At 39.9% G+C, this 18,163-nt stretch overlaps 1 protein-coding gene across 2 annotated transcripts in view; it reads left to right on the forward strand.

The window, feature by feature from the left end:
• LOC106783947 (probable WRKY transcription factor protein 1) overlaps window positions 1-17,954 on the forward strand; it is a 51,103-nt gene extending 33,149 nt beyond the window's left edge. Inside the window, exons 2-4 of one of the 2 annotated variants that reach the window (XM_014742970.1) lie at window positions 8,327-9,311; window positions 9,969-10,028; window positions 14,688-17,954. In XM_014742970.1, the coding sequence (XP_014598456.1) occupies window positions 8,327-9,311; window positions 9,969-10,028; window positions 14,688-14,881 (1,239 nt within the window). In that variant the 3' untranslated portion in view covers window positions 14,882-17,954. The remainder of the gene's footprint in view (window positions 1-8,326; window positions 9,312-9,968; window positions 10,029-14,687) is intronic. The other variant, XM_014742971.1, reaches the window with a different exon arrangement.
• The last annotated feature ends 209 nt before the right edge of the window (window positions 17,955-18,163 follow it).

The raw sequence follows: 18,163 nt of genomic DNA on the forward strand, positions 1-18,163 counted from the left end.
GCACGCGACTCTTAGCCACGTCGTCGCTTTCATTCCTCGTGATAGCTATTTGCCACCGCTTAACCCATTCCTAACGCCAAATTAATACGTTCGCGAGCCTCCATCTGCCTATAGCGAAAACTTATTTTACAAATTTCTTCCTAAATTCATATGTCCATGAATTATTCCGTAAATTGTTCCAAACAAATAATTATAAATTGTCAGCTTTTTTTCTTTTTTTTTTTTTTCTGAACGATAAAGAATAAACCATATTCGTATATAAGGAATAAAGCATAGGCTTTCTCGGTAAACAGTGTCAGAGAGCAAACTGTGGGGTCACACGCGCGAACACGAGAGGGGTGAAAAAGGGTCGCGCTTGTGGCACGTGCTCGGCAAAGGTAACACGAGAATCGTTTGTCAAAACAGGACAAGCTACGAGGCGATGAGTCTGGTAATATATAGAAGAAGAGGAACCCGATGGCGTTAGTGACTGGCGTCAGTAGTGGTTAGAAGAAAAGGGCTAGCTAGGGCTGACGAGTCGAAGAAAGATGGAAAGAGAAAGCAAAAGGGAAACAACGATGTGCCCACGCACGCGTGCGTTTTAATACGCCATAAGTGCGTTGCATGTCCACATATTCATTAAGTAATTTTCTATCCAAAAGTTCCTGCCAGTACACATGTACATTATTATTATATGTACTTTAACGTGCCAGATCTTTCCAAACGGAGATCTTTTCTCAAAAATCATGAAAACAGCATTAATATTTCTGATTATTAAATCAGCTAAGTATAAGTATTTAACGAACATAAATGAAAATATTTAAACGCGACTTTATACATAATATTCGTTCAATTATCTACTTCAAATTATTTTTAACAATGTTCCTACGTATAACTGTTTTATTTATAATTCAAGATACGAGGGAGAGTGGGAGAAAGAAATGTTTTTAAGAAAAAACTTTCCCCTCGTACGACCGATTCACTGGATCACGACCGTTCAAAGTGTTGCATTTCATATTTATGATCTCTTTAAGTTACAATCATTGTATCGTATCGTCGTGCATAAATTTCCGTGGGCTGTGTTTACGGAGAAATCGTAAGCCAGGTTGTTATTTCCTTCTCGTCCGTTAGCGAGAGAAACGCGAATTTAAAGAAAGAAAAGAGATTTTTCTTGAAAGAGATCAAAGAATGTCCCGGCGACCTCGTTAAAGATGATAGACCCTCGGCTAGTCAAAGTACGTAGATGACAGATGGTTTGAAAGGTGCCGTCTTTGGATTTAGATTTTCGATTGAAGATATAATTCTTCTTACGTATAATTTAGATGCGTTTTTACGGTAAGTAAGACACACGTTCGCTTTTCTCGACGAAGTTCAGCAAAGTTCGTGGTAATATCAAAACGTTATTTCTTCTGGTACGTGCGCCTTCAACGCTCTGAAATATACGAGAAATAGATAATACATACATATACGTATAGAATACGGCGACGTATCAAACTGGTGAGCAAGGGAACCGAGGAGTCGAGTTCTGAGATCAAGTCACGCGTAGCCTAAAGAAAGTTGTTTAAAGGTCAGTGTAGCTCGGCTTGCATCACAAATGCCAATCTACTTACGAAATCTGTACGGGGAACAATGATATTCTCGTCGAAAGTAATTCGTTTCCTCGCCTCCACCTCATCTTCGATCCTCCTCCTATACCCTCTGTTCGCTTCTACGAAAATATCGTTGCACAAGATCGTTTTGCGCTACTCTTGCAACCGGTATTCCAAGAGATTTATATTTTCCAGGACGATAACGCGACGTTTCTGAATCTAAACTAGGCTTAGAGTTACAAGCTCGATCATTTTCAAAATTTCCAAAAATAAACTTAACTTCTTTTTACGAATATCGATAATATATCTTGGTTAAATAAAAATAAGAGCTTTACTTAAATGCTAATGCTTAAAAGCTAATGAAAAGAGAGGCGAGTTTCGTCCTCGGGAATCTTTCGAAATTCGCGAAACCTATTTCTTCCTATTTGATCGAATAAACTCGCATTAGGAGCTCGCTCTGAAGACAGATGTGATTTACGATGTTACCTTCGAAACGAATGCCGTCTGCGTGCGACGTACATACATATGCATTTAAATACATAGCCACATAGAAAAACGTACAACACACGTGATACGTACAAAAGTATGGCGGCGGTGGCGGCTAGTGGTACGAATGGAATGTCAGCGATTAGCGTACGAGTATCGTTAAACAATATGGTCGATGGATATTCGTACCTATCATAGCGATCGATCACATTTATCTTCATTTTAAAGTATAAGCTAGAAAATATAACGAAGGACGACAAACGTTATAGAAAATGAAAGAAGAAAATTCATTGAAATCCGACGATCGATCGATCGATCAAATGAAAAACATTCTCATCGGTCTCCCTCTCCCTCTCTTGTCAGTTTACCTAACAACTATACCTACAATTCAACTTCCTCTCCCATAAAAAAAAAAAACACGCAAAGAAATATTCTTTCCATCTCTCTCGCGAGCATCGCGATAAATCGAGGGAGCGATCGTTGGCGTTATGAAACAAAGGACCGCAATTCGTGTCTGGATTCGATCGCGTCGGCTTTACTATCCACTGTCGGGGACCCCCTTTTCTCTCTTCCTACGCCATCCTCCGAGAGGCACGCGTCATCCTCCTCCTCCTCCTCCTCCTCCTCCTCCTCCTTCTCCTCCTCTTATTTTTCTTATTCTCTCAACGGTCCAGGAGATTTTGCGAATTATATATCTATCGTTTGCCCGTATCTACAATCTTATTCATATCCGCGAAATAATGCTGAATAATTTCACCATAAATACGGCGCGTCCACGTGGGCGTAAAGTAACGATAATGCAAGTAAATAATGGACGCAAGAGTTTTATTACCTAGCCGGCTGAATGGCGAGATAGAATCTACGTGTCCGTGGCTGTACAGCCACTTCAAAGAGGGAGAGAGAACCAAAGGACCTCTGAGCTGGGATCCTATAGTCGTTTCTTCGACCCAGCCTGAGGCCTAAAGTCTTACACTCGGTTCTTAACCATCGATTTTAAGACTGATTCACTTTGATTCAGGCCCTCCCAAATGACTTTGATTTCTTTTTCTCTATCTCTATCTCTATCTCTGGCTCTATCTCAATCCGACCTCGTCTCTTCAGAATTTTAGCTTAGTCAATTTATTTTTCTAAATTTATGGCTACTTGCTATTTGTAAGTTATAAAAAAGATTTAATGCCAAACAATACGAACACAAAGAGGGGTTCGTTCATAGACGTAAGTAATGTTTTCAGAGATCTTTCGAAAACACCATAGAACGTTAACTTACAACAGCATGGAACAACGTTTAAGAAAAATCATGATTTATTTCTCATGAGAAAAAATGGCAGAACAAAGGGATCTCGCGAGACACGAATATGACGGATCGAAATTATGATTTCCACGCGCAGAAATGACGCACGGCGAACGATGGTTGGTCGAAAGTCGAATCACGAGAGAAGAAGAAGAAGAAGAAGAAGAAGAAGAAAAAAGAAAAGGCCTATAAAGACATAACGTAAGAGAACCCATAGAATCATGAGCGGCAACCCCATGAAACGGTCGGACGGTAGTTTATTTGAACGATGAACGGGAAGACTCAAATAAAAAAAAAAAAAAGGAACAACGTCGTACCGAAATTGAAATGACGATAAAGAAATAATTTCCATGACAATCCTTGAATACTCATGACAGATCGCATTTACGATAACACTGACAAGATTCCTTCGACACGACTAATGAAAGGAGTTAAGGGTTCAAAGAATAAACAACATTAAAAAGAAAAAAAACAAAAGAGAAAAAAAACAAATATAAGGCGTCTTTGATAAAACGACAACAGGCAGGTAATAACTACTCGACCTTTTTAATTTTAGATAATAGTATTTTTATTTCATATCAATAACGTGACTCCTTATCTATAAACGAACGTATTGAATTGATTGATGAATAAATAAGCTTACAAGTTAATGAGAATAAAATGAGAGAGAAATCAAAACTAGCAACGGCACGACTCCCATCCTTTCTGCCCTGACTTTTCAACTAATTGTAAGACAAGGATATTCCAAATATAGAAGCAAAGTCTAATAAATCGAGGAAAGACTATCCATATATCGTCTTCCGATGGCAATGAGAATCTCGAATTCGGGCCAACCTTTGAGTCTTTCCAACGCGATCGAAGTCTTCCTCTTTTACTCTTGGCTTCGTAATAATGGCTGACGTCGTCGTCTTTCTCTCTCTCTCTCTCTCTCTCTCTCTCTCTCTCTCTCTTGTTACAACCTGACATTTCCCTTAGCGTTTTATCGAGATAATACGGCTTTAGGTCAGAGGGTGTGGCTTCGCCAGATTGATTCGGCGAGGCTCGCTTCTGCGCGCTACGCTTCGTTACCACGAACACACGCGATGAACACGAACACACAGACAAAATGGCCGCTTTCCTTCACCAACAAGCTTTTCATCCATCTTCCTACGTCCCATTTCGCTCGTCGAAATCGATAAATAGAACGAACGAAAGAACCGACCGTACGAAAGGGACGATAAACCTGTCGCTCTATATACCTATTGGCCATCATAAATACGATAGACGATTCGCTTTCGATAATTATGATATATGGCGTGCCACGCAAAGAGCAATTCTCTAACCTTTTTACCGCCAAACTCCGTTTATACGTTTGCATTATGGCGAGGGATGAGAAATGGCGGAACGTTCCCGTAACACCTTACACTTTTTGCCTTTTCTAGACTACCACCACCACCACCTTGCCTTTCGATCGATTTTTCTTAACCTCATTCGTGATCTCCCTCTACTTTATACACTACATACAATATGGATATAGCTACGTATCTTCGCGTTCCTTCTCTCTTCTATGCAAATCCAAAAACAATATCAACGATGAGCAAAATTGATGTAGTCATTTGAAGAGTCCTTGATTTGCGATTATGAACTATTTCGAATGAATATTCTATTTGAGAATTATGAGAGTGTATTTTTTATCCTCTTACAAAAATGGAGAACCAAGTTAACGGGACACCGATTTTTTTTACAATTTTTTTTACGATTTTTACACAATTTTAAGAGTCCATCAAAATTATATACTGTACAAGAGAAGTCTTACACACGCTTTTTTATATACCAATTCGTTTCATATTAAATGGAAAAATAAAATATTAGGCCTCTCTGTTGGCTCAGTGTCCTGACAACTTGATTCTTTTCTTGTTATATTGAAAAGTAAAAATAAGAAAATATCGCTTTGCTGGAGCGAACGTGTCGAATTCAATTGATCTTCTTACTCGATCTTTCCTTGTTAATGCGACAGGAATAAATAGCTCAGCCTGTATGCCCAAAATAAATATGTATTATAGACATCGTATCAGAATTTGATCGATTGTCGTTTTTGTACCATTACGGATCGTGCAAAAGATTTTCTTTGTCGGATGCAACGATACAGATACGATCACGAGCATACAAAATTCAGCTCGCAGCGCAGCCACTCGTATTGCACGTGTCCGACAAACGCACACACAAACACCCGTAGATATTCGAGCGCGTACGGCGATTGTAATAACGACGCGCTATCGACTGCGTGGGTGTTCGTTCTTGCTCTGACAGATTCGAAAACGCATTATTAACACCGATGACCCTGGCTCTATGATTACGCGCATTAATAGCCGGATGGACGAACTTTGCTCGTGGTTCCGCACTATCATTATTGCAACGTGAGAAAGGGACGGAACGAGGGGAACGGGAGAGCTTGCCGAGGTGTCGGATAGAAAGAATAAGAGATATATGAAGGAGGAGAGACCAAGTCAAATAAAAATCAACTAACAGAAGAAGGAGAAATAGAAAAAAAAGCAAACTAATATATTTATCGCACCTTGCATTTTCATAATATTCTCATCATATGTACTTAAACAATTTTCTATTCTTATCATGATGTATTTCACTTTGACATTAGTTAGATATGCTCTAGCATCGCGAGGGAAGAAAGAATGATAAATCAAAATCAAAGAGAGGGCTCATAGACCTCCCGTAAGATTTCCCGTTCCGCTAGACTCTGGAACATTTCATTTCGTTCCCTTTGATTTCATCGTCAATGTTGGAACTTAACCATCGTCATCGCGTCTTCGACCGATTCGAGTTTTGTCTCTCCAACTGGATAGGTACCCTCGCGTCGTACCAGCCACGTACGGGATTTAAATATAATGTTTCGCACGCAAGCGCATGTCGTAGCGCGCTACAAACTCCTTTTCAAATTGCATATCAGGTAGGATCGAGTGTTGCGAGTATACCAATCTTCCGACGATGAATAATTCATTGTGTAAATAATTCATAAATCACCTCGCGCGCGTTCGCCGGACGAACGATGAGCTCTCTCTCTCTCTCCCTCTCCCTCTCCCTCTCCCTCTCCCCCCTCCACCGTCTCTTTCGCTTCGGAATTCCTTACGAAAAGTTTTAACCAATTTACTGTTCTCCCTTTGTCATTGGCGTCATCGTCGTTGTTTATAATATATTTCGAAAGTTCAAGGGTTGAACGAGCGCGCCACCGAAGAAATACGCTACATCAGAAAAAATTGAAAGGGAATACGTCGAAGTCAATTGATAACGAGCTTTCTCTGAATTACGTCAATTAAGAAAATTGCTTATCTACATTTTTATTCTTTTTTTCATTTTTAACCAACGCGATTGTCTGTTACAGATAAATACATTTTAGATGTTACATTTTGACTACATAAATACATCGCTATCGCGTTCCTATTCGAATAGCAAGTTTAAATGATATTACACGTATTCCTAAACTTACTTAATTCTCCGAACTCTTTATTACTCGACTATGCAGTTACTTACGTTAGCACGATTTTCGACCTACATTAGACACACATACATACACAAATACATAGCAGTAACGATGTAATTAGATGAAGTATTCCGCACGAGTAGCACCAAGAAACGCACATTTTTCTTTTCCGATTCCATCCATCGTGGTACTTATACAAGTAGCCACGAGGATTTCTTTTTATTCCATTAAAACATCATGCTTCCGATCCATTAGGAGACGGCTCGTCATTACCGTATATAACCGTATGATTAATAACCGAGTGCCGCTCGGAAAATTACAACAGGACACACACGGGATTCGTGCGCACACGAGATAGCACTGCCAACCAGCAGTGTGGCAATCGTAACGCGTTGCCTTTTCCAACGTTCGCCATAACGTCGTTAATTTCTCTCCTATACGACTACCGTCGAACTTCTTCTTCGAAGAACGGACGCAAACTTCCTATATCCACTGTTTATTAAATGCAACAGATTCCTCTAATACATTTTGACTATTATTCAGAAGATTAATAATAGAAAATTAGATTGTTCAACTATATGGACATATTTTTCCTTTGTATAATGTCATCAAATTGCTTCCTGACATTGATGATATCTAGATAGGATATCATTTACCAAACGTAAGCAAGAAATCCATCGATCATCGAAAAAAAAAAAAAAAAAAAAAAGAAGAAAAGAATGCGAGAGGGAGAGAGAAGAGATGGGCGTTTTGCTGCATGTACCTCGACCAGCGTGGCGCATTAAAATATTTAAAATGTTATGCTCGCACGTTCTCGTCCCGATAGAAAAGGAAGAAGAGAGCTGGTACGCGAGGGCGGCGTTGAACGAATAGAAATCATGCAAAGAATGACGGAGCATCGCCTGCTACCCTGCCTTTTCTTCTTCTTTTTCTTCTTCGATTTTCTCTCTCCACCTCCACCTCCACCTCCACCTCCACCTCCTCTTATCTCTTCCTTCAAGGGGCTCTCATGCGTAGTAACGTTGGGACACGAGGCGTGGGGTGTCGGAAAGACCTCATGCTGCACAGCCCCCGATGTGCTCGTTGCATATTAACGGACCACGAACGACGGTGTACCACCAGCCTTGCGGTGCATCATCGGTGCATCAGCATAATGCAAGTCATTGGACTCGAACGACCCCTCTCCTTCTTCACCCTTTAACTTTTGATTTTATACGCGACGGTCGACTGATCGTTTTAAACAGAGACCATAATTAAAATAAATTTATCTATTTCATTTGTGAAGATCGATATGTCAATGCGGACATCGAACTCACTCGAGACTCGCGCAGAACTTTTGGAGACATCTATGCTCGCAAGCAACGATTTTTACTCGGACGGATAGAAAAAGTTTTTGAATTTTTGAGAAATCGATGAAACAATTTGATTATATAAGGAATTATCGTAAAAATTAGTTGTCCAACACGATGCATCATCATATCTAACATCAATCAATTATGATTTCAGCAGACATCGGACCTGGACACGTTTCTCTGCAGACAAGATCTCGATCGTTTGCCAAAATTAGACGAAGATGACGGGGATAAGGATACGAGGGAATCCTCGGTACACATGGAGGACTTTTTTGAAGTCGGTGGTCCAGTTTGCAGACCACAAGTTAGTTTCATATCGTCGAGGAGTCAACCGGGTGGAAACGACGACGACGTCTTTCTCAGGCCTCCCCTTTGGGAAGACATTACGTCGAGCATTCAAAAGCTCGACCCGGAGAACGCGGATATGTTGGGTTCTCAATCTCATATTAAAATGGAATCCGACGACGTGACATCTCCGGTTCTTTCACCGGTCGAAATAAAAACAGAGCCTTTGCCAGCCCCACCGACTTTACACTTGCTCGAAGGGCCAGCCTCGAATCCGGGACAGAGCTTTTCTAATTCGGGACAGTCTAACGTGTCGTCAGGGGGACAACAACAGCTCGTTCATCATCGGACTACGACTACGACAGCAGCGGCATCTTTCAAAGCTTTCCCGCCGGTTAACTCTGCAAATGGAAATAATGTTGCCGGTAGTACAGGAAACGCAAATACACCCTCCGTTGCAAGCAACAATAACGTTAACAATAACGTTAACAACAACAACAATAATAACAACAACAACAACGGGAATAACAATAACAACGGTAACAGCAACGATAACTCGACGAATCATCACGGATCGTCTCAAGCGCATCAACAAGCTGGTAATGCAACGACTTCACCGCTTTACGGCTCGATGACCAGGTTGATGTACATCTCACCGTTAACACCTCCCATCTCGGATCCTGGTTCGCCCATCGGTGGTGGTCCACCACGACGGACACCGCCTCCGCCCTATCCGCAACCCTCCGTTCTAAATCCGCCCCATCGGATCCAACCGCCACCCATCACGACCAAGTTTAACAGACGAAACAATCCTGAACTCGAAAAGCGACGTGTTCACCACTGTGATTTCATAGGTTAGTCTCGCTTTTCTTCGCTATTCTACTTTCAACGATTTTTCCAATGCAATGAGCCGACCTTTCCTAAAGTTTCTAATAACACAAACATAAAGGCAGTTGAAGAAAAAAACAACCGACAGAATGAACAAAATTATCTTGACTAAATCAAGACGTACGACCGTCGGCTTAAAATCTATCGGTTATCTGTGAGCGTCCTCGTTTTTTGTCTCATGTTAGAGTCTCACCTTTGAAAAATTTACAATATTACGTTTCCTTGGAGATAGGCAAATCCTGGCAAACAAACGAGATACCAATGTTAGGACAACGCTGCGAGCATTTGCTCGTTGTACAATGCCTACGAACTATACCTGCTCGCTTTCGAGGAATCTCGTTCATTGAAAATACGTTCATTGTCATGGGACGCTATAATCTTTGAAACTCGTTTTGCAGCCTTGATTGAAAACTGAAAGATTTCTTACAATTGGTTAAGCTATAAAAATAACAAATCTAGTATAAAAAATTTTTCATATCGAAAAATCAACTTTGAAATTCTCTCTCTCTCTCTCTCTCTCTCTCTCTCTTTCTCTTTCTCAATTCGAGAAGAGAACACGCAATCAGTCAAAAGAACTAAACAATAGCGGCATTTTTAAAACGTTCGCTCTTCCTTGTTTGCAGGTTGTACGAAAGTATACACGAAGAGTTCGCACCTGAAGGCCCATCAGCGAATACATACGGGTAAGTTTACGAATAAGTATACGCGTTTATGTACGCGTATGCGTGAGTGCTTATAGAAGAAACGTAGCAATTTGAAATTGCGACTATTTGCGAACCGATCGCGTCAGGGCGCGGCTAAGGGCAACACGAATAGTATATGCCACTCAACAATTAGGTATGTAGCTCATCCTCGAAGCAGGACAGAGAGTTTGAAAGTGCCAAGTCGGTCCCGACTCTCTTCTTGGCGTGGGCAGGGCGCGGTCTCTCTCTCTAATACCTTTTACTGGCTCTTGGTGTCACAAGAGTCTCTATCATAAGTAAACGTATAAGGAACGACACGAGCATGGCATGCGAGTACTAAAGTGTAACTAGCGACCCACATCCTGTCCGTATCCAAACACATCGCACGGATACTACTTTGCTAAGGTGCGTGTGTGTGTGTGTGTGTGTGTGTGTGTGTGTGTGTGCGTGCGCGCGCGCGCGCGTTTGTTGTGTATCAAAGAGAGAAAGATGAATTAATCGAGACGAGTCTTCGAAAAAAAAGTTCGAGTATCATAGGGATACTAATTAAACTATAAAGAATTTACTTAAAAGAAAAAAATGAAAAATTGATAAAAATAATGTTTGCATGTAAAGTTGGTGATTAAACTTTCACCGTCTTTCCTTCCTTTCTCTCTCTCTCTCTCTCTCTCTCTCTCTCTCTCTCTCTCTCTCTCTCTGACTCTCTTTGTCTCTGTGTGTTATTTGCTTGGACGCATCGAGTAACACACACGTGGTAAACGAACGCTGAAGAAGAAAAAAATACTATTCCTCCACACGTGGCCATTCGACGTCAACCTCTTACGGAATGCAAGCCAGAGGCATCTTAAGTGCGATGTACCACTTTCGAATTGATACCTCGAGGTTTTGCGGTAAGCCGTCATCGTTTCGTACGCATAACTCGTACGAGAAAAGCAGACGAGGGGAAAATGGAATAACAAGAATTGATTGTTCGAAATCTGCCCTGGACAGCAATGAGTTAACATTTAAAAAGATCATTTTGATTGGCTTAAGATGTTTTCCTTTTCTTTATCTTCGTTTCTATTGAAATAACTGACAAAAATATTCACTTCGTTATCTTAAAAGATATTGTCTGTTTCATCCTGTACACCTACATACGTATTAACATACAGGGTGTCCCGGTAATTTTGTTACAAAGCGATATCCGTTATAGGTATATACAACTCGTATATACAACTCGTATATACAACTCGTTTGAGAATCTCACTTCTCAATTATGGAACGCAGTGGCGTAGTTAGCGGTTCGAGAGCCTCAGGCACGTGGCGCGTTCTTCTTGAATGAACGGCCGAGATCGTCTACGTGCCTTTTCACGAAAGAGCATTGCATTCACCGCTTGAGCTTCTCTCTCTCTTCTACTTAATCCACGCGCGCACGCGCACACACGTAACAAATCGTGCATTATCTCAACTCTCTTTCTCTATTGTCATAATTATTTTTGATGAAATACTATATTTTCTTCTTTCTCACATATTTACTTTTATATTATAAAAAAATATACATTTATTGTTAGCATAATCTCTCTCTCCGTTCCGAATAACAACACACGTTCATCCAAAGAACACATGCGTGGTCGCGCGTATTCGAGAAAGATGATCGCCTCGTACGTGTGAGTACGCGAGGCAAGCAACATTCCTGTTTCATCTACACTTCCAACTTTGGAGTACATCTCTTCTCCCGCTTTCCTTTCTCTTGCTCTTTCTATCTCTTTTTCTCTATCGACCTGCCGTAAGCTGTTTACAAGAGTATCGTAAAAAATCGAAAAGCCACTATTTATAGTGGAGAGGAGAGTTTGCGCGATGCGATGCGGTGCGGCGCCTAATTCGAAATTTTTCTTCTTTTTTTTCCTTTACGTTCGTCATACGATACATTTCCTTCTATTAACCAGCTACAATGCCATTTGCTTATTGTTATGTCTCAAGAACAAAATATAACACTTGAAAAAGCAAGTTCGAGTCGAATCGATGGTAGTAGTAGGTATAGGAGTATAGTGGCCCGGGTGAAAGTGATCCAAAATTATCAAGGACGGCCCGAGGCAAAGCGAAACATGCTTCGACAAACTTACTTATATACTTACGAATCTTATTTCTTTCCTTCTTCCTCCCTATAGATCGTTGCTCGCGGCTCTCTGAGCGATATCGAATTAACGAGGAGAAACTATGCGAGATAAAATGACCCGTTCGACCGCGATAAATTCCACAGACGATACCGCTGCATCATCTATCGATTCCTCTTTTATTTCAAATAATCCAATCGTACCGTATCTCTAAGATATCTTCTTCTGAAATCTCTAATTTAAAAATTAATAAATCATATTCTTCCAACTACGTCGGCTTGTTAATAATAAATAAATGACAATTTTACATGGAAAATAGTATTTATTATACACATACATGTACGTATTAAATCGGTGCTAAAATAAATATATTCAATCACATTAATAATTGATTCCTTTGGGTAAACGAATACCTAGAAGGAATCCAGAATTGCAAAAAACAATGTCGAAGACACTCGATCGAATTACTTGATATAATCCGATCGGTAAAAGAGCTTCTTAGATTTCAATCGTAGCTCGGATGATTTAACACCTTTTTCTCGGTAACGGCAATCTGTCAGTGTGATCCTACCTTCTTTCTTTCTCTCTCTCTCTCTCTCTCTCTCTCTCTCTGCATTACTACGAGATTCATTCATGACACCACGAGCCTCGTAGTTTTTTGTCATGGTAAGATATCAAAGAAAACGCCGTAGTCTCGCGTGCGAGCTACTCGATCCTGTCACGTGGTCATCCGTGGAGAAAAAAGGAAAAAAAAAGAACAAGCGAATAATTCTCTGATAGGATGTTTTCACTGAACCTACATTTAATCCACTATTTCTTCTTCCTCTTTTTTGTTTTTATTTATTTTGTTCTTTTTCATTTATTGTTTAATCGACAAATATAAAAAGAATATATGTATTAGGTTAATTAGTTTCGAAAGAAATTAAATGAAAACAATCAATTTAGCGTATACGCGAACTCGCTTACTCGTTTTTTCTATCTCTTTCTCTTTCTAATCTCTTCTCACAGTTTGCCGAATGGAAGAAAATATTCTGACGGATTCTCACGACGCGCGTATACTACCCGTGAATGGACGTGGCTCGTGGTGGTAACACGTCGACCGTGTGGGAGCGTATGCGTGTACCAATCGTGGACCGGTTGGGATCCTTTCCCTAGAGAGACGGAAAGAGAGAGAAAAAGAGACCGTTGCACGGGCCGACGAAACGAGTTGGGATGAGTGGGTGTATCTCTTAACCATCGAGAAGGAAAGAAAGAGGGAAAGAAAGAGGGAAAGAAAGAGGGAAAGAGAGAGAGAGAGATTCTTGTCCTCTTCTTCCTCAGTCCTTCCAACTATAATAACCTTCTTCATTCTGTCTCTCTGAATGCGCACGTTTATCGAACTTTCGCTGTTTCCCAATTGTTCGTCGATTCTTATTCGTTCCATTTGTTTTCCTTCGTTAAAGTTGCATAAATTATTGATATTAATAAAAAGAAAGATTAAATGTAAAATCAGCATCGATCGTTCGTTAATTTAACAATAAGCTTGAAAATCCGCGTAATAGAGGAGAATACAAACGGTGAACTATCTTGGTACATGTGCACATACCTTAATGGCTTAACATCGATGATATTCGTAAATCGGTATCATTAGTTGCTTGCGAAGCTTTGCGTGAGAAATTGTTATTTCAAAGTGTATCTAGCGGGAACATTAGGCTGCACCACGGAGACGCGATTACATCTTGACGAAGAAAATCTTACGAAATTCGATAGCGTATAACTAACTAACTTGCATCTATGTATATACGTACAAGTATATAGTACCTATGTATAATGCACGTCGTCCTAATCGTCGTGGCCCCCGACTGGCTGCCTTGGCGAAGTTAATTGGCAAATGTTAACTGGAATGCGGACGGGTAAGCAAACCGTATCCGCATCGTTGAACTTACCACTCGCCGATAAACGTGTATAAGTATATACAGCGTACATGCGTGGATTAGAACAGATTTACGATATACCTACTTATACACATATAAATCAAGCTAAATTACTTTTAAAACATTATTCTACAAATGTTTGTCGAGTAAAACAAAATGACTTTAAATAAAAAAGTATTTGTCAGAGGAAGGGAGCTGTTTTTTGTAAAACAAAAAGCGTCGATAAGGATAAAGATAGAAAAGGGGATAGTTTTGTTAATCGGGAAAAGTTGGAGCGTTAAAGGAATGTAGGTATGCGCGTTCGCGGTAGCTCTGTCTCTCGTTCCGCTGCATCCTACAACTGGCTCGAGGATCGCAGGCTTATACAGGTGAGCGTGTTGCAGCATGCGAGTACAGTTAAAGGTCACCGCGGCATCTCGACCGGGTACGCGCGCGCGCGCACACACACACACTTTACACCAAGGAGAAAGATAGAAAGAGAAAGAAAAAAAGCATTTCCTAGCAAAGAGCAAACGCTTTGTTTCCTCTAACGAGTGGTGCCCCCGTCCCTTTGTATACTAACGATAATGCTACCCCAATAGGAATAATTCCATTTATTCTCCTTTCGATAGGAAACAACAAAATCTGACGCTTTTGTTTGATTATATTTACAGGAGAAAAACCATACCAGTGCCAGTGGCCGGAATGTGAATGGCGATTCGCGAGAAGCGACGAATTAACGCGGCACTACAGGAAACACACTGGTGCGAAACCATTCAAATGCGCGGTCTGCGAGCGATCGTTCGCAAGGAGCGATCATCTCGCCTTGCACATGAAGAGACATCTACCGAAGCAGCACACCAAGTGAATTTACACCGACCCCGACTCAAACGAAGAAAATTCAAGAAGAAAATATATCAAGGGCTCTTTCTAGCCCTCGGTAGTAAAGGCAACGTAGCGAAAAACATTCTAGGAAAGAATTTCTCTTCGAATCGTTTAGATCTGTTTTCTCACCCTTAAAATCGAGTCAACTTTTCGCGTTGACTCGCAAAAATCAGATCGACATTGTCTTCTTGATCGGTATAAAAAGATAAACTCTATTGAATGATCGAAATGTCCTCTTTTTCTAAAAGGCTGGAAAGAGAACCTATGCTACAAGTTCGCTTTGTATCTCAACGAAACGATTTATTTATTCCAAATAATTTGTTTTTGTCGTTTCGATTGCACCGCTTACCTACGTAGATAAATTAAAGCTAATTCAACTTGGACAGAAATGAAAGGGCTTTCGTCGCTTTACGTCGATAAAAGCTCAATTTTCAAAGGCTTGATATTAAGAAAATTTCGCGTTTAAGAGAATGCACGATCGCTTCGTTTTGTATGTATGTATGTATGTATGTATGTATGTATTACTCTTACTACTACTACTACTACTACTACTACTACTACTACTACTCTTAGAACGTTCGCGAAAGAGGCCGGACAAAATATTCGTTCTCGAATACTTAATCCAAAAGATTCTCACGCGCGTATACATGTCTCTATTTACGAACGTATAACGTCTCCTCTTTCTCCCTCTCGTAGTATTTATTATATCGTTATACCTATCACGGCGTGCAAAAAGAAGTTTCCTATCGAAGCGTGCAATGTTTGACGACGATATTTTCCATCGATAATTGCGGGAGATCGGGAAGGTAAGATTTTTGCTTGCGGCTTGCGTTCGCTGTGGCTGGACCACTAAACGGAAAGAAAAAGTTCCAAACCATTCAAAGATAATAATTATTATATACTTGCCGCCAAAGAGGAAAATAAAAAGATGGCGGCTAACGGAGGTTGGCGAACGGAGGTTGGCGAACGGAGGTTGCCGAACGTTTTCTTCGACTCTTGGAACGAAGCTATCAAGAAAGCTACCACCAACGTGTGGTTTACCTCGATGTTTGTTCACCGGCTAAGGAGGTTATGACGAAACGTATGCCTTCGTGATTGTACGCCGATGGTGTGGGTGGTTGCGAGGAAATATTTCGTCACGGCTCAGCGTTATGTGTTCTCTCTCACAGAAGGAAAGAGGAGAGGGAGGGGTGGGAGAGAAAAGGAGGGAGCTAGGGAGCTAGAGGGAGAGAGAGAGAGAGAGAGAGAGAAAGAGAAGAACGATGCAGATATTGCAGCAAATAGATACGTTCCTCTCCGTTAAAGCTTTAGCCATAGATATCTCGTCTCGGATATCTTACTTTCCGAATCAAAGCGTTGTTACGATCGTAAACTAGGTTGGGACAACTACAACGTGACCTAAAGTGCAAAGGGTTTCGAAGAGAAGCCAAAGCTTCCTTTCGTCGCGACGTAATTATTTGCCGACGATTGTCGTTTAATATTATGACGAATACAATAAACGTATATCGCGTTTTCTACAATATTTTTCACGTTCTAATGTACTACGAGTGCTACCACCTTTGCGAAACATTGAAAAATGAAGAAAAAGAAGGATATGTACGTCTCAACTTTGAAAATCGGAAAGTTTTGAAAAAAAGTCGGAACTTTGAAACACGAGCAAAAGGTGAAGAAAGAGTCGTGCATGTCGATGCGAAACGGCTGCGGCCAGTGGCTGATATCCAGTGATGCCTCATGTACAAATTCTTTTAGGAGGTTTTAACGATTATTAGAGATTTATTAAGCGCGTCCCCACGTTCATTCCCGATTCCGAAACGTAGCGATACCTAACGTTTCGCGATTCGTATCTCTATTCTAATGAAATCTACGCACTTGTGTATGTATACGTGTATAAAAAGAAGTAAGAAGATAACAAGAAGAAAACTTTGCAAATACTTAATCCCCACTGTAGTTAATGTAATATTATTTGTATAGCGTCGCCTCGTACCCCTACGAGGATACTACTCCGTGTACTTTGAACCCTCCGTCACGCAATCCCTATTCCTCTACTTATTAATTATCTTTATAGACTTTGTTCTACCTATTTTAGAAGACGAGCAGCGAGAAACGTGCATTTGTGATAAGACGAAAAGACCTCGAAGAATCTGAACAAAATCCTCAAAGAGGACGTGATTTTCAACGAGTTCGCATTACAAATAGAGATCATATTTATGTTTCATTTCAACTACAAACATTCTAATCCATCTCTTCCATTCCTATTTTCTATCAAATTCAATGGACGTAAAATAAAAAGAAATATATATTCGAAAATTTTAATACCCTGCTAAAAATGAACTATTCTCACGAATGTGCATTGATAATTATGCAAATGGTCGAAATTGTCTAATTTGCCCAAAAAAATAATAAGGTAAAAAAAAAGATAATGAAATAAATCGCTGTAATTGAAGTTTAACGAAATCAGATCTCCTTTTATTTGTTTATTTGAAAGTGCGTTGTCGCATCGTCATGTATCATAAGTGTATATACAGCGCGTATTTCTTCCTATTACGTGTCTCGAATGAATGAATGAAAAGGTAATCAAAAGAATCGAACATATGCGCGCTTTATATGCTACCATATTCTATGTATATTTGCGATAGAAAAACAATTCAAAAAAGATAGCAAAGAAATGCAAGTAATTTAAATTGTCGCGATGTATGTACGTAATTAGATATAATATCTATCTTGTTCTATCGCATTTCTCCTTAACCGCTCGTTTATTATAAAGAATCCTTATCGAACAAAATATGTCTAACTTAAGCCTATTTTACCTCATCCAACAAGGTATCAAGCTCTAAGCCATCATTTATTTTAAGCAATATTTACTTTTGCCTTTTTCATAGACGAATTTAACGATCATTCGTCGCACCGAATCTGTTAATTTTAATATACGAAATATACCTCATGTTACGCGAACAAAAAAAAAGACGAAAGAGAAGAGTGGGATCGAACATTCGTGCACATTTCCTACTTCATTTCCTATTGTTTGTTCATAATGTTAATAAGATGCTGTAATTTGTGTGTCGTGTAATTTAAATATACTATGATATATATACATATATATATATATATATATATAAAATATGTATTTGTATGTATACGTAATATACAATTCCTATTTGATCGAATATATTCAGATTTTTCTTTTATTTTAGCCCGCATTTCTTTCGTCGAAAAATATTGTAATTTAAAATAGCAAATTTCATTCCAAGATTAGAAATTAATGAGG

The sequence above is a fragment of the Polistes canadensis genome, unplaced genomic scaffold, assembly GCF_001313835.1.
Source record: "Polistes canadensis isolate GaletaPanama2010 unplaced genomic scaffold, ASM131383v1 scaffold_27, whole genome shotgun sequence".
Lineage (NCBI taxonomy): Eukaryota > Metazoa > Arthropoda > Insecta > Hymenoptera > Vespidae > Polistes > Polistes canadensis.